This window comes from Oncorhynchus keta, chromosome 30 (assembly GCF_023373465.1).
Source record: "Oncorhynchus keta strain PuntledgeMale-10-30-2019 chromosome 30, Oket_V2, whole genome shotgun sequence".
Classification (NCBI taxonomy): Eukaryota; Metazoa; Chordata; class Actinopteri; order Salmoniformes; family Salmonidae; genus Oncorhynchus; species Oncorhynchus keta.
In genome coordinates, this window is record NC_068450.1 from 22515364 (window position 1) to 22543045 (window position 27682).

General features: G+C 39.9%; 2 protein-coding genes and 1 long non-coding RNA gene across 9 annotated transcripts; all 3 read right to left on the bottom strand.

The window, feature by feature from the left end:
* Positions 1-888: 888 nt before the first annotated feature.
* irf2b (interferon regulatory factor 2b) lies at positions 889-18230 on the bottom strand. 5 transcript variants are annotated; one of them, XM_035744003.2, is made up of 10 exons: positions 18151-18230; positions 15788-15857; positions 12717-12809; positions 12285-12384; positions 11971-12147; positions 8820-8854; positions 8511-8637; positions 5952-6116; positions 5118-5161; positions 889-2089 (listed from the first exon to the last, which is right to left on the bottom strand). In XM_035744003.2, the coding sequence occupies exons 3-10, from the start codon at positions 12801-12803 to the stop codon at positions 1790-1792; spliced, it is 1035 nt and encodes a 344-aa protein (XP_035599896.1). In that variant the 5' UTR covers positions 12804-12809; positions 15788-15857; positions 18151-18230; the 3' UTR covers positions 889-1789. The 5 variants fall into 5 exon arrangements, with proteins under 5 accessions (XP_035599896.1, XP_035599898.1, XP_035599895.1 ...); XM_035744005.2 differs by lacking the exons at positions 15788-15857; positions 18151-18230 and adding an exon at positions 14285-14433 and having other exon boundaries at positions 8511-8634; XM_035744002.2 differs by lacking the exons at positions 15788-15857; positions 18151-18230 and adding an exon at positions 14285-14433.
* LOC127913955 (uncharacterized) lies at positions 9973-11844 on the bottom strand. The gene is made up of 3 exons (XR_008087374.1): positions 11257-11844; positions 10888-11184; positions 9973-10119 (listed from the first exon to the last, which is right to left on the bottom strand). It is a non-coding gene; the product is annotated as an uncharacterized LOC127913955 (long non-coding RNA).
* Positions 14485-26354, bottom strand: casp3b (caspase 3, apoptosis-related cysteine peptidase b). 3 transcript variants are annotated; one of them, XM_052488056.1, is made up of 8 exons: positions 26102-26354; positions 25850-25945; positions 19168-19316; positions 18938-19066; positions 18545-18720; positions 18151-18292; positions 15788-15857; positions 14485-14537 (listed from the first exon to the last, which is right to left on the bottom strand). In XM_052488056.1, the coding sequence occupies exons 2-8, from the start codon at positions 25888-25890 to the stop codon at positions 14522-14524; spliced, it is 723 nt and encodes a 240-aa protein (XP_052344016.1). In that variant the 5' UTR covers positions 25891-25945; positions 26102-26354; the 3' UTR covers positions 14485-14521. The 3 variants fall into 3 exon arrangements, with proteins under 3 accessions (XP_052344016.1, XP_035599899.1, XP_052344015.1); XM_035744006.2 differs by lacking the exon at positions 14485-14537 and having other exon boundaries at positions 14758-15857; positions 26102-26350; XM_052488055.1 differs by lacking the exons at positions 14485-14537; positions 25850-25945 and having other exon boundaries at positions 14758-15857; positions 26102-26200.
* Between the last annotated feature and the right edge of the window lie 1328 nt (positions 26355-27682).

Below are 27682 nucleotides of genomic sequence, written 5' to 3' on the forward strand. Positions count from 1 at the left end.
TTTGCCCAGAGACTATTCAACCAAACCAACGACAATAATGAAACTAAATCAAATGTAATAATAGTTGTATTTTATATACCTCTTTTCATTCAAACAAAAGTCCTTGAGCTGGACAATGCAGATGTCTGACGGTCCAGTCCTTTAACATTGAGGTTTCATAATGCTTGGCATTTGCGTGCTGTTATATGCTCGGTCTGGACTATCCTGCAGAGTGGTTGAGACTGTTTACTCTGGGATTGATTAATGGCCTATCTGGTGTGTGGTTGTCACAGCAACCAGGGCACCAATGGGCTGTGTGTTCAGGCGCAAACAGGAAGTTAAGAGACTAAGAACAGCAACCGAAACTAAAAGGCAGCCAGAGCATGAGCCAAAGCAGACCCATTTGGCGTGCTGCTGAAGCCCCCCACACACACACACACAAATGTGAAAGGATTGTTAAGAGGAAACCAAGTAAAAAAAGAAAAAAAAAAAGACAAAACCCCCCTCTATTTTCAGTTCACTATCACTAGTATTTGTAGACTTTTCAGAGCCATTATGCTTTAGCTGGAGTATCACTGCATTAATGTCTGTTATTACTGCATTGTCGGCACTAGAAGCACACGCATTTCTCTACACTGGCATTAACATCTGCTAACCTTGTGTATGTGACAAATAAAATTTGATGAAACAAGTAATACTATGATTCAACACACAGATGCAAAACACTCACTGTTGGCACCATTTTCTTTGTAAAAATCTTCCAGAGTTGAGAAAGGACAACAGGAAAAGACAGCTGGACCAAATAACTACATAAACGTTTCACACATGGTCAGAAAACAGACATTGCTGACCTCTGGTAATCTGTGTCACTAGAAAAAAAAATGTCTACTACACTGTAGTACCACAAGATTACAAAACAATATTTTTTATTAAGATTTGCATGTTGATCCACAGGATTAAGAGTTGGCCATGAATGTGTGACACACTCAAACGTGTGTAAATGGATTTAGCAACTAATTTAAAACACCATTACATAGAGGCACACATAAGCAACAAGCCTATACAATTTCACACATGAGATGTCACAAATGCGGACTTGATAAAAATGTATTTTTTTCTTCATAATGTGTCATGTAAATAACAATAATAAAAAACAAATCGAACAAAGAATCAGAAATCTTTCATTGAGTAAAAAATGTACAAATCAAATAAATTGTCCACCTTAGATTAAAATGTCCCTTTATATAAAAAATAGATATATATAAGCTTGCTTAAAAAGGCATCAAGATAAATGACCAGGTGCATTTACTCACTTCATCCTCCTAACCAATGGATGGCATCACCTTGAAGGTCAAAGACAAGGTTGGAAAGTTAGATCAGCAAGGCCTCTTAAGGCCTTTCCCAGGCTTCAGCCTTGCTGTCAGTGTAAACACACAGCCAGGGTGGCCACTCACATGCCCATCAGTGTTTTCCATAAGGTGCACAAGCGGTATGCCATTACGCAGACATATCAGTATATACATTAATAACAGTGGGTGGGGAGTGGGAGAGATGCCCAACAGTTTGTAGATTCATCCCCTCACTCCGATCCCATCTAAAAGGCCCTGAGATCTTGGCAGGTTCAGTTTGGGCATCGATTCATATTCTACAGCTCACAGAGCCCCTATACTGTATGTTCCATAGACATAGTCATTACTATGAGTAGGCACTCTGGTCGAACAACAAGCCCAGCAGTGATCAATGCTTTTCAACACCAAGCCTGCCCCTGACTGGCCTGTATCTGGTCTTGAGTCACTGCACTGCCAGGTCTTCAGCAGGTCTTCACAGAGGAGACGTCTGATGTCTTCATGATAACGCTGGCTCTGGTCTCTGCAGCAGAGGCCTGGCTGGAGGAAGCCTGCTCTGAGGGAGGGTGCTGGACTGCTGGCATGTCCCTGGTCCAGGGGCTGTTGCTGTAGCTAATAAGGGGCATGGGGTCCCTGGTGCTGGTCACTTTGAAGTTGGTTACCTTTCCACCAGTGACAAAGGTGGCCATGCTGGGTAATGAGCACGAGGGCACTCTCAGCACAGAGGAAGTGAAACTTGATTCCCACAGCCCACCACGAAGATCCTGCAAGTCACACAGAAGGTGGGTTTAACTCAGCCAATGCCATAACCATTCAAACACTCATTTCAGGATATACATGAATATAGAGTTGGTTACTAGCATATTTCTGTTTGCGGAATCTTCATAAATCATTTAAAGCATTAGAAGTGGGAATTTCATTGACATAGCAAGTATAGCAAAACATGGCTGAAACACATAGACATTCACATATATTGTCATGTTTATGAGCACTGTCAAACTTGTTCTTAATACTTTCTAAAATGCTTGTCCTCCTGCTGTTGAGCTCTGCATGATTCATCTATACTAAGGAACCTCATACTAAAAGGGACCTCATCTCCCCACTCTCCACCAAGGGCTTCATTGGGCACAGAAAACAGCCTGGTGTTATACTAGTTCTCTGTTCCTCCAGTGGACATGTCAATATGTATTCAAACAATACAAAGGCAACATTTAAGAAATAAATAATGCATTCTGTAACACTATGCATGTGCTTGACTTGCTATTGTCCTTGTTTTGTAACGGTATGTACAGCGCCTTCAGAAATTATTTACATTTTCAGCCCAAATTTAAAATGGATTAAATTGAGATTTTTTTGTGTCACTGGCCGACACACAATACCCCATAATATCAAAGCGGAATGATGTTTTTTTTTTTAAAGTTTAACAAATGAATTAACAATTAAAAGCTGAAATGTCTTGAGTCAACAAGTATTCAACCCCTTTATGGGAAGCCTAAATAAGTTCAGGAGTAAAGATTTGCTTAACAAGTCACATAATAAGTTGCATGGACTAACTCAGTGCGCAATAATAGAGATTAACACGATTTTTTAATGACTACCTCATCTCTGTACCCCACACATCCACATATCTGTAAGGTCCCCTCGTCGAGCAGTGAATTTCAAACAGATTCATCCACAAACTAGGGATGTTTTCCAATGCCTTCAAGGCACCTATTGGTAGACATTGAATATCCTTTTGAGCATGGTTTAGTTATTAATTACACTTTGGATGGTGTATAAATACACCCAGTCGCTACAAAGATACAGATGTTCTTCCTAACTCAGTTGCCGGAGAGGAAGGAAATTCAGGGATTTCACCATGAGGCCAAAAGTGACTTTAAAACAGTTCGTTTTTCTCCTATCATAGCCATTAAACTCTGAGGATGGATCAACATTATTGTAGTTACGCCACAATACTAACCTAATTGAGAGTGAAGAGGAAGCCTTTACAGAATAAAATATTTCAAAATGTGCATCCTGTTTGCAACGCACTAAAGTAATACTGCAAAAACAACTCTCCATATTTTCAAGCGTTGTTGCTGCTTTATGAGTATGCTTGTAATTGTTAAGGACTGGAGAGTTTTTCAGGATAAAAAATAAATGGAATGGAGCTAAGCACAGGCAAAATCCTAGTGGAAAACCTGGTAGTCTGCTTTCCACCAGACACTAGGAGATGAATTCTCCTTCCAGTAGGACAATAACCTAAAACAAAAGGCCAAACCTACAATGGAGTTGCTTACCAAGGAATGGCCGAGACACAGTTTGGACTTAAATCTGCTTGAAAATCTATGGCAAGCCCTGAAAATGGTTTAGCAATTAACAACAACCAATTTGACAGAACTTTTTTAAAGAAAGAAACTTGGCAAATGTTGCACAATCCAGGTGTGGAAAGCTTTTAGAAACTTACCCAGAAAGACTCACAGCTGTAATCGCTGCCAAAGGTGCTTCTACAAATTATTGACTCAGGGGTATGAAGAGATATTTCTGTATTTAATTTCGGCAAAAAAACACAAATCATCTTTTCACTTTGACATTATGGGTGTCAATGGGTGAGGGAAAAAAATATTATTTAATACATTTTTATTCAGGCTAACAACAAAATGTGGAACAGGTCAAAGGGTATGAATTACTTTCCAATCACAAATACTTACCAATCACAAATCAAACACACTGTACGCGTTTGATTTGTGATTGGGCTTAATTTGAGGACAATTCAAGATATTAAATTAGGGTGAATCATTAGCCATGGGAAACAAGTGAATCCAGTATTCACCAGCAGCTGCCTTCTGTTGTTTTGTCTTTCTTTACATCAGAGCACTCTAGAACAGGAACTGACAATATAAGCTAGAGGTAGTGGTAGAGTTAGTGGTAGTGGTACAGGTGGAGGTACAGGTAGAGGTAGTGGTAGAGGTAGTGGTAGAGGTAGTGGTAGAGGTAGACCTGGAGGTGGAGGTAGAGTGACATTATTACCATGCTACAGTTACTGTACTCAGCTGTTAAGCAGTAGAATTGGCTAATGTAATGAACTCAAAATGGTGGGCTTCAAGTTAAGGCTTGTTTATCAGAGGTTTCAGCTGTATGCGTCTGTGTTCCCAGGCAGGCCCAGCCATGCCGCTCAGCCCTATTGGAATAAGCGAATGTTGCTAGCGAACTGCCCTCACCTTGCCTTAGCGAACAGGCCAGCTACAGTGGCACCATAAAACAAAGCTATTGCTCTGTGTTACAAGCGCTCCTTAAAAGTTGCTGAAAATTATCGACCACTTAGTGGAAATTTTGCTGATATCTTTCATTAAGATAAATAACCTATAGGGCCCTACTAGAGAAATGTTACATTTGGCACGAAATAAGTTTGCTAATATTGCTGATTGTTGATGGAACAATTGATAGCTACAACGTTCAAAGTAGCAGCAGTAGTTTTAAGGGTAATATAAAAAAGTAACTGGTGCATTCATGTTATGAACTTAGCGTTCAATTTATCTTTATCGGGAGAATTCACTAAATTTATCATATGGATTTTAAATCAATATTGGCCAGCTCTAATGCACAAGCTTAAAATCAAAAGGCTTCTGTGTACCTTTCCAATCTTACAAAAGAATCTGCCTGTGAGTGATTACTAAACTAACCATGGTTACCAGGACAACCAGTTCTAAATTATGTGCTTTGCTTCTGATACAGATATGTATTCTATTGTTCAGAGTCCTTTAGTGTGTACACAGATGTGTATATTATGTGTAGACAGAGCTCAGGCCTTACCTCCTTGGAGTCCTCTTCACTGTGCACACTGTCTGGGTCACTCTCTGTTAAGCAGACCAGGAAGAAGAACCATGAAACACAGTCAGGGATTTCCAGACTAACAGGTTAGAGAGGGATGATGACGTGAGGATTATCTGCTACCATCAGCGATACACTCTAGGCAGCCTCTAAACAATCACTGATCGTTTAATGCTTCACCAAATACTAAATATGCAGGACTAGTAGTTGCACTGTGTACAGTATGTCACTTTACAACACATTAACTTACTCTACAGTAATAACAGGAGCAGGTTGAATGACAGTGGAGATGTAGCCATCTTTATGATGACACACACTGGCCTTGAGCTTGCAACAGCAAAGCCATAAACCCCAATATACATTAAGCAATACAACACAGTACTACACTACCTGGCTCAAATAAAGGTTCAAAGGTTTCCATTTTACCTGCTATTTTGAAATGGAGCTGATACTGTCCCTTTGAAACCACAAGCATAGAAGGGTGTTGAAAATCTAGTAATTAATACCTCCAATCACCAAATAAATGATTCACCAATGTCTTATTTGATTGTAGATCTCATTCAACTCCAGCTTAATTTTGATGTGGCTGACAAGGATTCTACCACTCTATTAAAACCTATGATGGGTACTGATGTGACTTGCAGGTCTTCTGCAGGAAAGATTGTAGCTGCCAGTGTCCTCACCGTGGGTGGAGGAGTTGAAGGCACAATTCTACATGCCAATTGGGATCCCTAATTCATGGGCAAGCACCCATGTCTGTTGTGTTAAAGCATGGGTTGGGATGGGAGCATTTAGGGGGTGGGGGGCTGGACTGACCTCCATACGAGGACACAGGGGAGATCTGGAGTGGGTACGGGTGGCTGGAGCTGACTGACTGCTCCTCATTCTCCGTGGTCACCTCGATGGTCTGGCAGACACAAGGCAGGTCGTCGACGATCAGCTGGTCGTACCCAGGACTGTGACTGCTCTGATGAAGATATTCTGAGGAAGAGAGGATGATCCCTGGTTATTAAAGGTAAACCAGAGGAAAGACACTCTACACACACGTACATTGTAATATTGTTATATGGTGGTATTATATCATTTTGTATTGTAGATATGTTGTGGTGTAATAATGTTATATGATGTACTGTTTTATATTTTGTTTTAAATGTAATGTAAGTGTCTTAATGTGTTTGGACCCCAGGAAGAGTAGCTGCTGTCTCGGCAGAACTAACGGGGATCCATAATAAACCTCAGGAAGAGTAGTTTCTGCCTTGGTAGGAACTAATGTGGAGCGATAGAGGTCGACCGATTAATCTGAATGACCGATTAATTAGGGCCGATTTCAAGTTCTCATAACGATCTGTATTTTTGGACTCCGATTATGGCCGATTACATTGAAGTCCATGAGGAGACTGCGTGGCAGGCTGACTACCTGTTTCGCGAGTGCAGCAAGGAGCCAAGGTAGGTTGCTAGCTAGCATTAAATGTATCTTATAAAAAACAATCAATCTTAACATAATCACTAGTTAACTACATGTGGTTGATGATATTACTAGTATATCTAGCTTGTCCTGCGTTGCATATAATCAATGCAGTGCCTGTTAATTTATCATCGAATCACAGCCTACTTCGCCAAACGGGTGATGATTTAACAAGCGCATTAGCGAAAAAAGCACTGCCGTTTCACAAATGTACCTAACCATAAACATCAATGCCTTTCTTAAAATCAATACACAAGTATATATATATTTAAACCTGCATATTTAGTTAATATTACCTGCTAACATGAATTTCTTTTAACTAGGAAATTGTGTCACTTCTCTTGTGTTCTGTGCAACAGAGTCAGGGTATATGCAGCAGTTTGGGCCGCCTGGCTCATTGCGAACTGTGTGAAGACCAATTCATCCTAACAAAGACCTTCATTAATTTGCCAGAATTGTACATAATTATGACATAACATTGAAAGTTGTGCAATGTAATATCGATATTTTGACTTAGGTATGCCATCCGTTAGATAACATACGGAACGGTTCCATATTTCACTGAAAGAATAAATGTTTTGTTTTCTAAATTATAGTTTCCGGATTTGACCATATTAATGACCTAAGGCTCGTATTTCTGTGCATTATTATATTATAATTATGTCTATGATTTGACAGAGCAGTCTGACTGAGCGGTGGTAGGCAGCAGCAGGCTCGTAATAATACATTCAAACAGCACTATCCTGCATTTGCCAGCAGCTCGTCGCTGTGGTTCAAGCATTGCGCTGTGTAGGACTTCAAGCCTATTAACTCCCGAGATTAGGCTGGCAATACCATAGTGCCTATAAGAACATCCAATAGTCAAAGGTATATGAAACACAAAAGGTAGAGAGAAATATTCCTATAATAACTACAACTTAAAAATTCTTAACTGGGAATATTGAAGACTAATGTTAAAAGGAACCACCAGCTTTCATATGTTCTGAGCAAGGAACTTAAACATTAGCTTTTTTACATGGCACATATTGCACTTTTACTTACTTCTCCACTTTGTATTGCATTATTTAAACCAAAATGAACATGTTCCATTATTTATTTGAGACTAAATGGATTTTATTGATGTATTATATTAAGTTAAAATAAAAGTGTTCATTCAGTATTGTTGTAATTGTCATTATTACAAATATATACAAATATCGGGCGATTAATCGGTATGGGCTTTTTTTTTTTGGGCCCTCCAATAAATCGGTATTGGTGTTGAAAAATCATAATCGGTCGACCACTAATCCATAATAAACCCCAGGAAGAGTACCTGCTGCCTTGGCAGAACGAACAGTGATCCTTAGTAAACCCCAGGTAGAGTACCTGCTGCCTTGGCAGAACTAATGGGGATCCTTAATAAACCCTAGGAAGAGTAGCTGCTGCCTTGGCAGGAACTAATGGGGATCCTTAATAAACCCCAGGAAGAGTCGCTGCTACCTTGGCAGGAACTAATGGGGATCCATAATAAACCCCAGGAAGAGTCGCTGCCGCCTTGGCAGAACTAATGGGGATCCTTAATAAACCCCAGGAAGAGTAGCTGCTGCCTTCGCAGGAACTAATGGGGATCCTTAATAAATACAAATACACAACCAAAAACAAAACTTATGCATATAAGACACTAGTAAGAGCATAATTAACTACTACAGCTGTGCAGTCTTACATGTTAACCACACACTTTTAAAATCAACATCAATTACATTGATTGAGGTATGTAGTAGACACAAGGTGGTCACAAATGACATCGTGTTCCCTGTAAAGTTCACTAATTTTGACCAGAGCCCTATGGAAAGTGATCAAAAGAAGTGAACCATATAGGGATTAGTGTGCAATTGGGGACACAAAAAAAACACACTAATGCCAGGTATTACCTGTGCAGTCTGTAAAGTACTCGTCTTTCACCTCCTCCTTCACCTCCACCTTCACCACCGGCCCATGATGGTCTCCAACAGACCCATTCATGCTCTCCATGGCTGGGAAACCGGGCTCCACCTGCTGCTGGGGTGACAGAGATAGAGGGGTGTGGGCATCTCTCTCCATCCTCATTGAAGGTCTGTTATCCATGCTCATACCATTTTGCAAGCAAATTATTCATTTAAAATAATAGTTTGAATGTGAAATTGATTAGACTTATGCACAGAGGTGTTGTGTCAACATAACATTTTGATGATGGTTATTACCTTGTTCTTTCCTCCTTTCTCAGTCCTCTTCTTTCCTAGAAAACACACACAGTCCATTGTTACACACAATCTATTTCAGTGTGTCAAATGTGTATCAGTTTTCTACATGTTATTAGATCATATACCAAATTAATACTCAGAGCACATATTACACATGAATTGAAGTTGAATGCAAAACTGGCCACATCATAATGCCTTAATACAGTCATAAGTCTGACCCTCTGAAAGTGAATATATCCTACAGTTTGCCATTTATAATGTTACTATCTGGAACTCCCTGTATATAGCCATGTTACTCCCTGCATATAGCCATGTTACTACCTGGTACTCCCTGCATATAGCCATGTTACTACCTGGTACTCCCTGCATATAGCCATGTTACTACCTGGTACTCCCTGTATATAGCCATGTTACTACCTGGTACTCCCTGTATATAGCCATGTTACTACCTGGTACTCCCTGTATATAGCCATGTTACTACATTTACATTTACATTTAAGTCATTTAGCAGACACTCTTATCCAGCCATGTTACTACCTGGTAATTCCTGTATATAGCCACGTTACTACCTGGAACTCCCTGTATATAGCCACGTTACTACCTGGTACTCCCTGTATATAGCCACGTTACTACCTAGTACTTCCTGTATATAGCCACGTTACTACCTGGTACTCCTTGTATATAGCCACGTTACTACCTGGAACTCCCTGTATATAGCCACGTTACTACCTGGTACTTCCTGTATATAGCCACGTTACTACCTGGTACTTCCTGTATATAGCCACGTTACTACCTGGTACTTCCTGTATATAGCCATGTTACTACCTGGTACTTCCTGTATATAGCCATGTTACTACCTGGAACTTCCTGTATATAGCCATGTTACTACCTGGTACTCCCTGTATATAGCCATGTTACTACCTGGTACTTCCTGTATATAGCCATGTTACTACCTGGAACTCCCTGTATATAGCCATGTTACTACCTGGAACTCCCTATATATAGCCAAGTTACTACCTGGAACTCCCTGTATATAGCCATGTTACTACCTGGAACTCCCTGTATATAGCCATGTTACTACCTGAACTCCCTGTATATAGCCATGTTACTACCTGGAACTCCCTGTATAGCCATGTTACTACCTGAACTCCCTGTATATAGCCACGTTATTACCTGGTACTTCCTGTATATAGCCACGTTACTACCTGGAACCCCTGTATATAGCCACGTTACTACCTGGAACTCCCTGTATATAGCCACGTTACTACCTGGTACTCCCTGTATATAGCCACGTTACTACCTGGTACTTCCTGTATATAGCCACGTTACTACCTGGTACTCCTTGTATATAGCCACGTTACTACCTGGAACTCCCTGTATATAGCCACGTTACTACCTGGTACTCCCTGTATATAGCCACGTTACTACCTGGTACTTCCTGTATATAGCCACGTTACTACCTGGAACTTCCTGTATATAGCCACGTTACTACCTGGTACTCCCTGTATATAGCCATGTTACTACCTGGAACTCCCTGTATATAGCCACGTTACTACCTGGTACTTCCTGTATATAGCCATGTTACTACCTGGAACTTCCTGTATATAGCCATGTTACTACCTGGTACTCCCTGTATATAGCCATGTTACTACCTGGTACTTCCTGTATATAGCCATGTTACTACCTGGAACTCCCTGTATATAGCCATGTTACTACCTGGAACTCCCTATATATAGCCAAGTTACTACCTGGAACTCCCTGTATATAGCCATGTTACTACCTGGAACTCCCTGTATATAGCCATGTTACTACCTGGAACTCCCTGTATATAGCCATGTTACTACCTGGAACTCCCTGTATATAGCCATGTTACTACCTGGAACTCCCTGTATATAGCCATGTTACTACCTGGAACTCCCTGTATATAGCCATGTTACTACCTGGAACTCCCTGTATATAGCCACGTTATTACCTGGTACTTCCTGTATATAGCCACGTTACTACCTGGAACTCCCTGTATATAGCCACGTTACTACCTGGAACTCCCTGTATATAGCCACGTTACTACCTGGTACTTCCTGTATATAGCCATGTTACTACCTGGTACTTCCTGTATATAGCCATGTTACTACCTGGTACTTCCTGTATATAGCCATGTTACTACCTGGAACTCCCTGTATACAGCCATGTTCGTTTTACCTGTTATTGTTATTCACTGTATTTATTCCTTGCGTCACTATTTCTATTGATCTTAAAAGGACCCGTCAGAAAGCATTTCACTGTTAGCCTACACCTGTTGTTTACCAAGCAGTTCACTGTTAGCCTACACCTGTTGTTTACCAAGCAGTTCACTGTTAGCCTACACCTGTTGTTTACCAAGCAGTTCACTGTTAGCCTACACTTGTTGTTTACCAAGCAGTTCACTGTTAGCCTACACCTGTTGTTTACCAAGCAGTTCACTGTTAGCCTACACCTGTTGTTTACCAAGCAGTTCACTGTTAGCCTACACCTGTTGTTTACCAAGCAGTTCACTGTTAGCCTACACCTGTTGTTTACCAAGCAGTTCACTGTTAGCCTACACCTGTTGTTTACCAAGCAGTTCACTGTTAGCCTACACCTGTTGTTTACCAAGCAGTTCACTGTTAGCCTACACCTGTTGTTTACCAAGCAGTTCACTGTTAGCCTACACCTGTTGTTTACCAAGCAGTTCACTGTTAGCCTACACCTGTTGTTTACCAAGCAGTTCACTGTTAGCCTACACCTGTTGTTTACCAAGCAGTTCACTGTTAGCCTACACCTGTTGTTTACCAAGCAGTTCACTGTTAGCCTACACCTGTTGTTTACCAAGCAGTTCACTGTTAGCCTACACCTGTTGTTTACCAAGCAGTTCACTGTTAGCCTACACCTGTTGTTTACCAAGCAGTTCACTGTTAGTAAACCACAGGTGTAGACTAAGCACGTAACAAATCAAATGTGATTTGAATTCAACCACTGTTCTCGCTGAGCCAGAGACTGCGTTTACACAGGGAGCCCAATTCTGTCTTTTTTTATGACTAATTGGTCTTTTGACCAATCACATCAGATCTTTTTCAGAACTATCAGAATTAGGCTGCCTGTCTACCTGCAGCCAGAGACTCAGAGAACCACTTGCCTTTCTTGGTCTGGCGCTCTGAAGCAGACAGCATCTTGTATACTCTGAAAGCGTTGGTCCCCTTCTTGATGCTCTTGTCTTTCACCTCCTCGATATCAGGCAGAGAGTTCATAGCACAGCGGAAATTGGCCTTCCATGTTTTCGGGTCTGGTTTGTCGATCCCTAGTTGGTATTTTCCTGATAAGACAAAAACACTTGTTATGGGAAGGCCATACTGCTGCATAAACTTAATTCATAACACAACAGTAGCATTGGTCATGGCCAACAATACACAGTTCTACATTTCTTATCATTTCAAATGTTCATTACCGTACCTGTATGAATGGCCCAGTTCATAAATAAAGGAGCATCTTTCTCCAAATCCCAGCCATGCCTTGCAGCATGCATCCATGGAATCTGGAAGATCCTCTTCTCCTGCAGGTTCATCACAACAATGATTCAGACATACTTTATGACTTGGCTAACAAATCAGCAGCACATACATGCGTTTCCTGTTTCCACATACAGTACTTGCCAGTGAGGATTTCGAAAATATAACAAGCAAACAAAACACACAACTTAGACAGAATATGGTTGACTGTTTAGATAGGAGTGTAAACCTGTTTGTGTGACGGAGGGGTTACGTTGTTGAGTTTGGTAGCAAATTGCTTCAGCAAAGACTGAAAACCTGGTACAGAATAACCTTAGAATGTGTTGATTTTCCACACTGAAGAAAACTGAATGTCTCAAAGACACATTTCACTCACTCTATTAATCCATATCAGGCCAGGGATTAGGGAAGAGTTTATCTGTTCCACCAGCCATGGCCGCATTCGCATCCTTTCCACGGGCATGGTCGCCTGCAGACAGAGAGGAGATAAACAGTAAATGTAATGAATGACCCATTTCCTTAGCTTTCTGTAGACAGCAACAGGTCAGAAAACCTCAGTGGCAAAGAGGCCCATTAGGGGGATGACATCATTCCCTGAGCCCATCAGCAACATCTGATATCATTCTTACTACTGAGCAGAAACCCAGCGCCACAACAAATATTTTACAGAGGGGTTACAACAAAACGCGAATAGGCGCAGTTGTGTTTTAGCACACGTCAAGCTTTACTTTGTTGATGTGTAATAAGGTGTTAATGGTTAAAAGTGCACATAAGCTTGTGATGACCATGCAAGTTGCTTAGTTATTACTGCATGCAACTGTAACCAAGAGTCCTCAAATCCACGTTACCCGATGGGAGTTGAGCAGCGAGGCGCTGAGTTTTGGCAGTGTAGCCTACTTCCGACTAGTATCAGTCGATACTAGTAAACATGTCCATTCTTTCATGCGTACCTTGTACGTGTTTGTCATGTGTAACTGTTATTTTCTTTCAGCTGCTGCAATCCGAAGGTTTTGATAACGTAATTCTATGTGACTGTCAAATTGCGTGGTGCAGGGCTGCTCCTTATACTTTAACAAACAATGGCTCTCTTGGCGGAGGTTGCGTAAAATGCTATTTTTGATCAAAAACGACTGATTGCAGCACCAAAAGTAAATAACCCAGTTACACAGGACAAACATAAGTACAAGGTATGCATGAAATAATTTACATTTTTTACCACCATCTACAGATCTATGTGCACGATATAGTCGGAGGTAGGCTGCACTCCGCCAAAACTCATCTCATCGCCACCAAACTTCATCCGGTATCGTAGAGTTGAGAATTATTGGCTACAGGTAGACGTAGAGTAATCAAGTCGTGATCAAAGTTCACTTCAACAAAAGGCAACTATCTCCTAAATCAATATTCAGTAACAGGATATTAGAATGTTACTTTAATATAAATATACACACACATACATACACACAAATGCATCTTGGGTTTATCATACATATTCTAGTTAGCTTTAAAAATGAGGCAGTAAAATAACTTAGTTATCATTTAGTAAACCCTGCAGTTGTAGCCTAGTATTCATGCAATTTACCAAGCGTGTTCCAATTCCATTATACTGCCCATCTTAGCCTGATAACATACACAATAACAGACATCTACCTGTAAATGGTTATACCGCAACAATTGCCTGTAGACATTTTGGTGCGCAATGCGCCACAAAGAAACATTTCGCTCAGTCTTGTCAAGTCACGTTGTCGTCAAAACTGACAGCTGTGCTAATTCAAGTTCACAAGAAAGCTGCCAGACATATCAACTCAAAAGTGAAAATAAACTTCATTCCAAGTCGGTTGGCCAACGGATCAACATTCTATTACTTTCGATTAGGGTTTACAAAGTCGCTTCGTGATTCTATAGATACATAACTTCAGCGATAATAACATGCGGAAACGTTACCTGTGATAAAGTGTTCTATTCAGCTTGATTAATCGACAGTCCTCTTGTCAGTTGCACAATATTCTCGTGTAGTTTGAGTTTCTGTAAAAAGTTAATTTAGCCTATTTCAGTGTCCAGATCGAAAGCAAAACAAGTAAAGGAAGTGCTTGGCGTGGAAATCCCCTCCCGATTTGTTTGTCTCACGTCCCCTGAGCCTAGATGGCGTTGCACAGGGTTCTGGAGAGCACGGAAGTCTTCTCATTGGTCTACGCCTCTGCAACGGACAGCTCAATTTCATTTTCACTTCCTCAACACCCATCTGGTTGGATTCCAGCTTGCATTTTCTGCTTGAAACGAAACTAGTTGCTCCGTTTCAAAACTTGCTACAGTGCTTTTTGCATAGATCATTTCTGAAAATGTGGACAGAACTTGTGTACTGTCCACATTACAATAACACAATAACATTACAATACATACAATATCAGAAAACAATGTAATTTTTGCCCATGATTAATGAACTGTCTTTTTTATTTGAAATTGATGGAAGTAAAACCTTTAGTTTCTGGTCAGTATTGTCAGAAAGGCAAAGCAGAGGCAGTGTGGTTTCCCTGGCCCCTAACACAGGAAATGCAAGCGCCTTGGCCCTGCAGACATCTTATCTGAGGCCAAACACTCTGCAAGTCCCACCCATTCAGATGTCCAAGTGTTGGATAAAGACAGTTCCCAACTTTTGAATAACCATGATATGTTAGTATTCCATATGAAAATCTATCACAATGAAATCACAAACATTATTTCACAATAGGATGCAAGAAATTCTTGCACCAGGAATCAACAACATGTTTCTATATTTTCTTACATTTTTTTTCTTGAAATCCCATTTACATAAATGTTCTTTCTTGGGAACACAATTTACCAAGGATAAAATCTCCTTTATTCATGTAGTACCCTATTTGAATGTGCAAATGATGAAAAAACACCTCACGGGTGACAGATTATTTATATAGAGAGACAGAACACAACTTTACAATACTATTAAAGCCGGAGTGACTTTCATTCCATGTTATCTGAACATGTATCTACCCTACAATTCAGAGCATTTTAATTCCATTCCAAATTAATGAACTACATATCAATAGCAAGTACTGCTATTGCGTAGTCAATACTCAATTCTCTTTGGTCCAACATAATGCCCTTTAGGCCTCAAGGGTAAACATTTAATAACTTTTCGCTTTTAGACTTTCCCCAAACAGAAGTATTTGAATAAGTGATTATCCACAGTGGTATTTGGTCCAGTGCAGAGAATCCCTCTGTATTATTTAATGGTCTTTAGAACCCCAGCAGACACTGTGCAAATATGTAAAATGGTCCCACAGGATATACAATCACTGTGGAAAGTAGAGATGTTTGGTCAACATAGACACAATGCAAGGGATCTGCTTGTTGGCGGAAGCCTCGAAGTCATGTGCCACCTTGTGGTTAACACGTGTCATGATCTGCATAATGTCCAGCTGTTTGCCGTACCTTTGTAACATCTCACAGAGGGCCTGGATGAACCAGGAGCCCTTGTCGGTGTTCCTCCAGGAGTAGTAGCCTATGGAGTTCACAAACCAAATCAGTCAAACACTATAGCAATGATAACCATTGTTAAAACTTCTAAAGTGGTACATGGTCGTTTTTGTACGTAGGTGCAGTGCAATTACCATACTTTTATTTTAGTAGGCCTATAGTCTACTGTGATTCACACATTTGCAGTTTGTTTAAGTTCAGACATCAGTTGTAAGTACTATGTATCAATGGGTGCCTACATTATACCATGTAAAGGTAACATATGTAGTATGCATGAATAAATTACATAGTGTTTAAAGCTGGAAACCTTCATTGACACAAAGCGGACACCCTGCCTGAGTTTTGGTGAAAAGCTGAGGGATGGGCCTGGAGAAACCCAACTACTCAAATTCAAATCGAGAACTATGTATGCAAGGACTGACCATTCATGATATTATAATGATGGTTAAAACTATGTTGAGAGGCTATACAGTGTTGGTTTGCATTTAGTTTGTTTACAAACAGAGTATAACAAGCTTATAGATGTTGGGTTCTGATGGGGTACGACGGTTAACCTAAGTTCATGAATATAACTTATAAATGCCTCAAGAAATCAACAGGATATATATACAGTTGAAGTCGGAAGTTTACATAAACTAGGTTTAAATGTGTTTGGCAAAGGTGTTTAACAATTCCTGACATTTAATCAAAGTAAAAATTCCCTGTCTGAGGTCAGTTAGGATCACCACTTTATTTTAAGAATGTGAAATGTCAGAATAAGAGAGAATTATTTATTTCTGGTTTTATTTCTTTCATCACATCCCCAGTGGGTCAGAAGTTTACTTACACTTTAGTAGCATTGCCTTTAAATTGTTTAACTTAGGTCAAACGTTTCAGGTAGCCTTCCACAATAAATTGGGTGAATTTTGGCCCATTCTTCCTGACAGAGCTGGTGTAACTGAGTCAGGTTTGTAGGCCTCTTTGCTCGCACATGCTTTTTCAGTTCTGCCCACAATTGTTCTATAGAATTGAGGTCAGGGCTTTGTGATGGCCACTCCAATACCTTGACATTGTTGTTCCTTAAGCCATTTTGCCACAACTTTGGAAGTATGCTTGGAGTCATTGTCCATTCGGAAGACCCATTTGCGACCAAGCTTTAACTTCCTGACTGATGTCTTGAGAAGCTTTGCTTCAATATATCCACATAATTTTCCCTCCTCGTGATGCCATCTATTTTGTGAAGTGCACCAGTCCCTCCTGCAGCAAAGCACCCCCACAACATGCTGCCACCCCCGTGCTTCACGGCTGGGATGGTGTTCTTTGGCTTACAAGCCTCCCCCCTTTTCTTCCAAACATAACGATGGTCATTGTGGTCTAACAGTTCTATTTTTCAGACCAGAGGACACTTCTCCAAAAGGTACGATCTTTGTCCCCATGTGCAGTTGCAAAACGTAGTCTGGCTTTTTTTATGGCGGTTTTGGAGCAGTGGCTTCTTCCTTGCCGAGCGGCCTTTCAGGTTCTGTCGATATTGAACTCGTTTTACTGTGGATATAGATCATTTTGTACCAGTTTCCTCCAGCATATTCACAAGGTCCTTTGCTGTTGTTCTGGGATTGACTTGCACTTCTTGCACCAAAATACGTTCATCTCTAGGAGACAGAACACGTCTCCTTCCTGAGCGGTATGATGGCTGCTTGGTCCCATGGTGTTTATACTTGCGTACTATTGTTTGTACAGATGAACGTGGCACCATCAGGCGTTTTGAAATTGCTCCCAAGGATGAACCAGACTTGAAGGTCTACAATTTCTTTCCTGCGGTCTTGTCTGATTTATTTTGATTTTTCCATGATGTCAAACAAAGAGACACTGAGTTTGAAGGTAGGCCTTGAAATACATCCACAGGTACACCTCCAATTGACTCAAATTATGTAAGTTAGCCTATCAGAAGCTTCTAAAGCCATGACATCATTTTCTGGACTTTTCCAAGCTGTTTAAAGGCACAGTCAACTTAGTGTAAGTAAACTTCTGACCCACTGGAATTGTGGTATAGTGAGTTATAAGTGAAATCATCTGTCTGTAAACAATTGTTGGAAACATTCCTTGTGGCATGCACAAAGTAGATGTCCTAACGACTTGTCAAAGCTATAGTTTAACAAGAATTTTTTTTTAAGAGTGGTTGAAAAACAAGTTTTAATGACTCCAACCTAAGTGTATGTAAACTTCCGATTTACAAAAACATTTCATTTAGAAGTAACTAAGGATTCTAGCTTATATGTTAAGTACGTAAGGAGAGGGCGGTTAAAAAAATAAACGGTTTATCAATAAACAGGTTTTATTACCTGGGGCTGTAGAGTAAGCATAGAGAAAGTCTGCCTCCACTGGAATCCTCTCTGGATAGTTACCAGCAACGCTGTCTGTCTCTATTCCACCAGCAGCACTGTCTGTCTCTATTCCACAGTCCAGATCAGAGCCACGGCACGCCTACTCACCAGGTCCACAGGAAGGATTAGGGGTCAAGGGTCAGGGGAAGAGAGGCTACTCTTAACACTATCACTGAATATCAGTCACGCAGAATACATGTTCATCACTTTAGTACACAACATATTTACAAAGTCATGCAGTTACACTGCATTCTCATTCCTCAGTCTTTATAGTTGATTCAACAAACATACCGAGAGAATCATTGAGCTGCGTAAGGGAAATTTAGAGCAGGCAGCTAAAACCTTACAGTACCTGGATGAAGAAGAGTTTGGGCTTTCCCACCAGCGTTTTGCAGCGGTCGCCCCTGAAGAGTCCGGTGAGCTTCTGGAGCTCCACATTTCCATCTGTGCCATAGAACACACCCTCTCCTCCATGGCTCAGCATCACACACACAAAGGAGGCTGACTGGCTGTGGTTGTCTTGAGACACTGAAAAAGTCACGCACACATGTAGTTTAAACTTAAAGTCTATCAACATTTTTTATTCAGAGACATTTCCGAAAGTTTATCAAAGTTAGCCAGATGACACATCACTACTACCATGATTGCAATTTATTTGTAGATGATCAGAAAAACTTCTCAAAAGAAGCTTCCAGAACAGAAGAAAATCTAACTCACACACTCACATCCAGACTGGTGAACTTACCAGTGTAAAGCAGCTGTTGGATCTGCTGCACTGTCTGGTCATTGGCAACTTTCACGTTGTACCCCAAACGTTCAAACACTTTCCTTGCATAGCCAGCATCCACATCTGTTCCCTTGCGAGAACTCATTCCTTTCAAAGGGAAATTACCAATGAAATGTAGACATCTGACATATCATTGTAACCTGAACAGGACAACAACAAAAACTCCTATAATACACACTTAGGCCTACCTGTTCTCCTGTCAAAGTTCTTGTTGTTGATGATGACACATTGTCCAAGGCTGGGGTAGTTCATTTTATATGTGTACATGTCAGCTGGAGGCCTAGCATCTACTTTCTGATTCTCTATAGTAAACCTTGGCAGTGAGGGACTCCCTGGCCTGGAACAAAGACAAAGAAGTTCCTTTTAACATTTAAAAGTGGACTTTTCATTGTCCGTGTTAATCTGGTTCCACAGGTAGCCTATGTTGAAAATCCATGTTGTTTGGCTAATAGAGACCGGGGAATGAAACCTCTAACATACCTGAAAATTAGCCAGAATGGTTTCGACTTGAGGTTCACTGAAATCTCCTTAAGGTTGAAACGATACTAGGCCAATATATTTGCACCAGGGTGACGAATGAGCGATAGGGCTTGAAAAAGTACCTTAATGCAGGGATGGACAGTGTTGCAGTACTCCTAATCATTCCATTATCTCAGTCGCAAATATAGAAATATTGCCAGTTTTTTTATTTTTTATAAAGCAGCACATTGGATTCAATTCAAATGCAACACCTAGCATTGGGGTAAGTAACTGTATTTTGCAATCCAACGAGCTGCTTTAGAACGAGAGAACATGCTGTCAAAAAGGGCAGTTTAATAAAGAAAAAAAAACATGCTGTATTTCATTCTGCTAAATATCCCATTATGCCAGCCGCATAATCGAGGATTACAGCGACACATCCCATGCCTGGATTGAGGTACATTTTCAAACCAAATGCCATAGCATCATTTAGACTAAAAGGAGAATGTAGTGAACCTCAAATCGAAACCATTCCGACTAGACTGTACAGATGACATGCTTAAATGCATGCATCAACCAATGGTCATATGCAATGTCATCGACTGTGGCGTCGGGCACCAGATTACTATAACATGTGGTTAGCTGATACGTAAAAATACCTATCCTAGCGTTGTTAGATCTGGCATGCGTCAGCAACGTCTAAGCAGAGGAATTACGACCAATATGTTTTTGGTCAGACGTCACGTTGCATGCTCATGGAGATGAGATAATCATTTGTTCACCACGATTCATGGGTAAATGAAAGCATTAAAATATACTCCCTCGGAATGTGAGAGCTGATAGAACTATGTGTAACGGATGTGAAACGCTAGCTTAGTTAGCGGCAGTTCGCGCTAAATAGCGTTTCAATCGGTGACGTCACTTGCCCTGAGACCTTGAAGTAGTAGTTCCCCTTGGAATAAGCTATTTTCACTTTAAATTGACTTAAATGGTGCAGATCTCGGTTCCTTATCGTTTACTGCTCCTACGTCTTTGACTCATCCTACTACAGTTTATACTTTTATATAATCTTTGTTGTTTTGTCTTTGTCTATATTATCTCTTAATGCTAGGGGGTTACGAAACAGTGTGAAGGTGGAAGGCCTTATTTTTATTTGCTAAACAATTTCGAACAGATTTTTGCTTTTTTCAAGTCTCACTCAATTTCTGCTGATGCCAACTTCTGGAGGTCTCAGTGGGGCAACGATATTTGGCTTTCCCATGGATCAGCTGGTGTCACTACAATGAAAAATACCTTTGGCGGTAATATTCTACACTCGGAATGTGACCCCTTTGGTCACTTTATTTGTCTTGTGATCAGTTACAATGAAATCACACTCATTACTGTAAACAACACCAAACATGAGAATGACGAGTTGCTTGAATCTATAGAGAAACATATACTTTTTTTTTTTTTTTACCTTTATTTAACCAGGCAAGTCAGTTAAGAACAAATTCTTATTTTCAATAACGGCCTAGTGGGTTAACTGCCTGTTCAGGGGCAGAACGACAGATTTGTACCTTGTCGGCTAGGGGGTTTGAACTTGCAACCTTCCGGTTACTAGTCCAACGCTCTAACCACTAGGCTACCCTGCCGCCCCCTTCATTGGTTATCTAAATTTCCCAATTCGTTATTATTGATAGGAGGGGACTTTAACATTACAATAGATAATTCAACTGATAGATGGCCCCCAGGTAGGCCAACCAATCAGAATTTGGGTTTAACACTTTTTATGGAAAAGTTTGATCTTACTGATATATGGAGAGAGAGGTTTCCGGCCGAAAGATCATTCACTTGGAGTAACAAAACAGGCTCCAGACAATCCAGAATAGATTTTTGGCTTATATCCAAATGTATTGATAGTGAGTGTGTTACTACAAATATTTGTACTACTCCCCTCACAGACCATAAGGCTATTTACATTGATATCAAAATATTTACCCCTGATACGAACCTTGGTAGAGCATCCTACTGGAAGCTAAATAGCTCATTATTAAATAATGATATAGTTACAACATTTGAGGTTAAAGATCTGCTCTCACACTTTTGGGAAAGGGCTTGTGAAGAAAAATCTTATTGCAAGAACTGGGAGCTCTTTAAATTTGAGGTGTCCAAATATCTTAGAAAATATGGTAGTAATCTTGCTAAGACCAGAAGAGCTGAGGAGGAAAAGGTGATCATTAAGATAACCTCCCTTTCGCAGAGGTCCCCAGCTGACCTCTTGGGGGAGGAGAAGATGGAACTAATTGAGTTAGAAAATAAACTGGATAATATATATAAATTAAAAGCAGAAGGAGCCTTTATTAGATCTAGGAAAAAATGGATTGAGGAGAACAGAATTCATCCTATTTCTTTAGACTTGAGAAATTTCACTCTAAAATTAACACTATCCATAAGTTAAACATTGATGGTGTTATTACAGATGACCAAAAATTAATCGCTAAATACTGTAGCAATTTTTACAGAAAATGGTATAGTTCTACGTACTGTCAGGAATCCACAGATATGTTTTTTAAATTCACTGAATAATGTTCACTCTATCAGTGATATAGAATCTAAACAGTGTGATGAACCCATTAAAATTGAAGAGAATATAGAGTCTATCAAACATCTAAAGAACAATAAATCACCAGGTGTTGATGGAATTACAAAATTATTTTACAAATTATTTTCTGAACAAGTAGCTCCCTTCCTATTTGAAGTCTTTTTTAGAGAGTATTAAAAACAATGTTCTCCCTCCTACAATGAGTCAGGGGTTAATAACACTGATACCTAAGCCTAAAAAAAGAAGTGCTGCTCATCGATAACTGGCGTCCAATTTGTCTTCTTAATAATGACTAAGATATTAACCTCACTACTTGCAAAAATAATTAAAGATGTTCTGGATGCAATCATTGATGAAACACAGTCTGGCTTCATGAGGAACAGACATATTTCTAACAATGTCAGACTAGTATTAGACGTACTTGACTACTCAGACCTAATAACTGAGGATAGCTTCATATTATTTTTAGATTTTTATAAAGCATTTGACACAGTAGAGCATCAGTTTCTCTTCCACTCCCTTGAGAGACTTGGTTTTGGGGATTTTTTCTGTAAGGCTATTAAGACTCTCTATGCAAATGGTAACAGCTCTATCAAATTGAAATATGGCACCTCACCTAGATTTGAGTTAAAGAGAGGAATTAGGCAAGGTTGTCCTATCTCTCCGTACCTGTTTTTATTAATCACCCAACTTCTTGCAAATTATTTAAATAATAGTCCTGTACAAGGTATTTCCATCGCTGGTAAAGAAATGATTATAAGCCAGCTGGCTGATGATACTACACTTTTTCTGAAAGACCCTAACCAAATTCCCATATCGATCAACATTAAGAAATGTGAACTCATGGCTGTCAAAGATTGTGTGACACCTTCATATTATGGTATTCCAGTAAAAGAAGAACTTACATATTTAGGCATAACCATTACAAAGGATCAGAAGTCTAGAGGCGTACTAAATTTGAACCCTCTTATTAAAAAAAACCCAGAAGAAACTAAATCAATGGCTAATAATAATAAATAATAATAAATGCCATTTAGCTGACGCTTTTATCCAAAGCGACTTACAGTCATGTGTGCATACATTCCACGCATGGGTGGTCCCGGGAATCGAACCCACCACCCCAGCGCCACGAGCGCCACGCTCCACCAACTGAGCCACAGAAGTGTGGCTGGTTAGTTACATCACAGAGTGGAGCACGGTGTGTGGCTGGTAAGTTACATCACAGAGTGGAGCAGGGCGTGTGCCTGGTAAGTTACATCACAGAGTGGAGTGTGTGGCCGGTAGGTCTACATCACTGAGTGAAGCGGGGTGTGTGGCTGGTATGTTACATCACAGAGTGGAGTGTGTGTCTGGTAGGTTACATCACAGAGTGGAGCGGGGTGTGTGGCTGGTAGGTTACATCACAGAGTGGAGCGGGGTGTGTGGCTGGTAGGTTACATCACAGAGTGGAGCGGGGTGTGTGGCTGGTAGGTTACATCACAGAGTGGAGCGGGTTGTGTGGCTGGTAGGTAACATCACAGAGTGGAGCGGGTTGTGTGGCTGGTAGGTTACATCCCAGAGTGGAGCGGGTTGTGTGGCTGGTAGGTAACATCACAGAGTGGAGCAGGGTGTGTGGCTGGTAGGTTACATCACAGAGTGGAGCGGGTTGTGTGGCTGGTAGGTCTACATCACAGAGTGGAGCAGGGTGTGTGGCTGGTAGGTTACATCACAGAGTGGAGCGGGTTGTGTGGCTGGTAGGTCTACATCACAGAGTGGAGCGGGTTGTGTGGCTGGTAGGTCTACATCACAGAGTGGAGCGGGGTGTGTGGCTGGTCTGGTACCAGATGACACAGGGGTTGATGGACAGTTGTGCAGCATTGCCTTTCTCTGCAGACAGGTCCACCTTCACCTGCAGAAAGGCCAATCTGTGCACACACACGCACGCTTGAGGAGTTTGGCTACAGAGGGACTTATCGTTAAAAGGTAGAGTCCTAATAACCAAGGCTGAAGGTATCTCTAGACTAACATATGGTGCTCTATCTTTATATCTTGACCGTAAAATAAGCAAGGAGATAGACCAGATGCTTTTCAACTTTCTGTGGAGAAACCGTACCCATTACATTAGGAAAACTGTTGTAATGAACACTTATGAGAATGGTGGACTGAATTTTCTGGATTTTACTACTTTAAATAATACTTTTAAGATCAATTGGATAAAACAATTCCTAAGAAGAGCCACTTCTATCTGGAATTTTATTCCTCATCATGTCTTCTCTACTTTTGGTGGCCTTAACTTCATGTTGTTTTGCAATTATAATATTGACAGAGTTCCAGTGAAACTTTCTGCTTTTCATCGGCAGGTTTTCTTGTCATGGTCCTTAATTTATAAACACAATTTTTCTCCACACATATAATATATGGAATAATCGGGATATATTGTATAAAAATACCTCTCTGTTTTTAAGAATATTGGTTCAGAAATAATATCCTATTGGTGAGCCAACTGGTAAATGCAGAGGGTCTTTTACTCAGTTATAAAGAATTCTTATCACTTTACAAAGTCCCTGTAACACCTAAAGATTTTGCAATTGTTTTAGATGCCATTCCCTCAGGTGTTGCTCTGTTATTCAGGAACATGTCAAGACCTGACCCTCAGAGCCTACCTTCTATTGACCCTGTTGACTCATCAGTAGGAAAGATTTGTTTCTCTTTTGGTCCATTCAATAACAGAGCGATACATCCTTGTTTCAGCAGGATGTTGTATACCTTATGTCATACCTTATTGGAATGGATTTATTGATAATATCTGTTGGAAAAAAGTTTGGATGTTGCTACAAACATACCTACTTGTTAACAAAATTAAGGAAGTTTTAAGGCTTAATAGCCTTAAATGACTTAAATGTTTCCTTTAAAATTATTCATAAATATTATCCTGCCAACCACTATATGAAGAAGTTTAAGGAAAACATCAACTCAAATTGCTCCTTTTGTAATGACCACCCAGAAACAGTTGTGCATCTTTTTTGGCATTGTATGCATGTAAGAAAACTGTGGCAAGACATCAGTAGGTTTATAATTGAACACATTTATGAAGATTTTACACTATTGTGGAGAGATGTACTGGTTGGATTCTTTACATACAATAGAAATAATTATTTATTATTATTTATTATTAAATAAGCGGAATCATTTTTATGTAATTAATTTCATTATTCTTTTGGCCAAATTTCATATACACAAATGTAAATTTACAAACAGAAAACCACATTTTCGTATCCTACAAAAAGAAATTGAACTGTATTTTAAGACGGTTAAATGCTCTACTAACAAAAAAGCTGTTAGAATTGTAAGTATATGCATGTCCCTTAAGGTCCTTGTGTAATTGTAATGTGATATTGTACCCCCTAGCCCCGCCCCTAGCCCCGCCCCTAGCTCGATTGTCTATTATTTGTAATCTATGTATGCTTGTGTTCCCTCATGTGCTTTATGTATTGATTTGTTGTTAATAAAAAAATAAAATAAAAAAAAATAGTTCCCCTTGCTTTGGGCTGCGGCTTTTGTGGAGCGATGGGTAACGATACTTCGTGGGTGACTGTTGTTGATGTGTGCAGAGGGTCCCTGGTTCGCGCCCGGGTACTGTCTAAAGTTATACTGTTACATATGTAAGAAGAGGCTCACTTATCCCAATGGGGTTATAAATGGCCCAGCTCATGCCGTCCCAATGGGGTTATACATTTAAAATCATAGAGTAAGCCTACATTCAATATACATACATTTATTTTTGTCGCCTGCTATTCTATATTATTTGTGAAGCTGATAGGTTTGACAGGAGAAACGCAATGCCTTACCATTGTGCAGTTATGCATTTGGCATCCACCAAATCAGACATGGTGCCAATCTCAGTTGTGCAATCAGTCTTTACAACGCCTAGCGTTATAGTTGTACTGAAAGTGAAAAATAAAGTAGTTTATTACACACACACCGGTGGTTGCTTCCAAAGTTTAGTCCACACAGGAGCCAAGCATGGTTCTATAGTTAGCTAGTTTGATTGATAAATGGCAATACATACGTTATCAATGTTAAGGGTAAAACAAACTTACTTTGCGTTAAACCGTTGAAATACACAGGTGACAGCGAAAACGTAAAGCCTTCCCAATTTGCCTGTGACTTGTTCATGAGATTGAGAATTGTAAAAAAAAAAAAAAAAAAAAAAAAGCTAGTTATCGCGCCAATCAAACGCCGTAGTTTAGTGTGTGGGCAGGTTTTCCCACGAGTTGCCACAACCCCAAAGTCAAAATTGGCAATATCGTAACAATTCATGAAAACAAAAATGTGCTTTTTGGTCTTAATTTAAGGTTGGACGTAAGATTAACAGTGTGGTTAAGGTTGAAATAAAATGTTTAGAAGATGAATTGTAGAAATAGGCGGGGGTTATGACTTTGTGTCTGTGGTAACTGGTGTCGACCCGTGTGGGCGGGCCGAAAGTACACACCTTGACAAAGGACGGAATTTCCAAAAAAGCCTACAGAGTAACTTCCAGTTAATTTATTTTTTAAGAACTGGTTTAATAATCATATCCTGCTGGTGAGTCAACGTTTTAATGCATTAGGATTGTTACTCAATTATCTCGTAACAATATCCCTGTTACACCAAGTCCTAGATAGTTCGCTAAAGTCTTTGATACTATTCCATCTTCAACTCTCATGTTGTTTAGAGGTGTAACCGGATCTCATCTTCTTGAGCTACCCTCTCTTAATCCAGTTGACTCCTCAATAGGAAAACAATGCATTTATCCTTGCTCCCTCAGAACAACAGATCTATATGTGCTGTATTTCTATTACTTACGTCACCATTTACTGGAATACATTTGTCAATAATATCTGTTGGAAAAAAGTCTGGTTATTGTAAGTCGCTCTGGATAAGAGCGTCTGCTAAATGACTTAAATGTAAATGTTATTACCACACAAATACCTGATCAGTATTACCCAGCGAATCATTACCTGAATAAACTTTTTAAAAATACCATAACTGTACTTTTTGTGTTGAACATCCAGAAGCAGTTTTGCATTTATTTTGGCATTGTCTATATGTAAAGAAATCATGGAAAGATATTTCTAGTTTTATCATTGTTAATATTCTTGATGACTTTTGTTTATTATGGGAGAATGTGCTGCTCGGGTTCCTTAACTGCAGTAAGGATAAAGAAAACAATTTACCTCAATCGAATTGTGCTAATGGTAAAATTTCAGATTCATAAATGTAAATTCATTAATAAACACTCTTCCATTATTTTCTGTAAGAAATTGTAGCAGTACATTAAGAACGTTCTACATTCTCCCAAAAAGAAAGCTAAATCAATACGTGTGTATCTTTTAAGGTCTTTATATAATCTGTAATTTGTTGTACCCCCTCGCATGTTATCATTGTCTGTTTGTATACTTATTGTATGTATACTGGTGTTTCTGCAATAATAAAATGTAAATAAATAGATTTACTTTCCTGGAAACGCTGTTCTCCAGATTCCAACCGGAGTTATGCGCGTGAAAATGAAACGGAATTCGCTTATTTTGCGGTTCTCTGATTTTAAGCATGATCATGGCATGTTATTCGCCCCCTATTCGTTTGAGGTCAAATAAATGATGTGGCGGGGGGGTCTACAGATAAATCAAGATCAGAATATG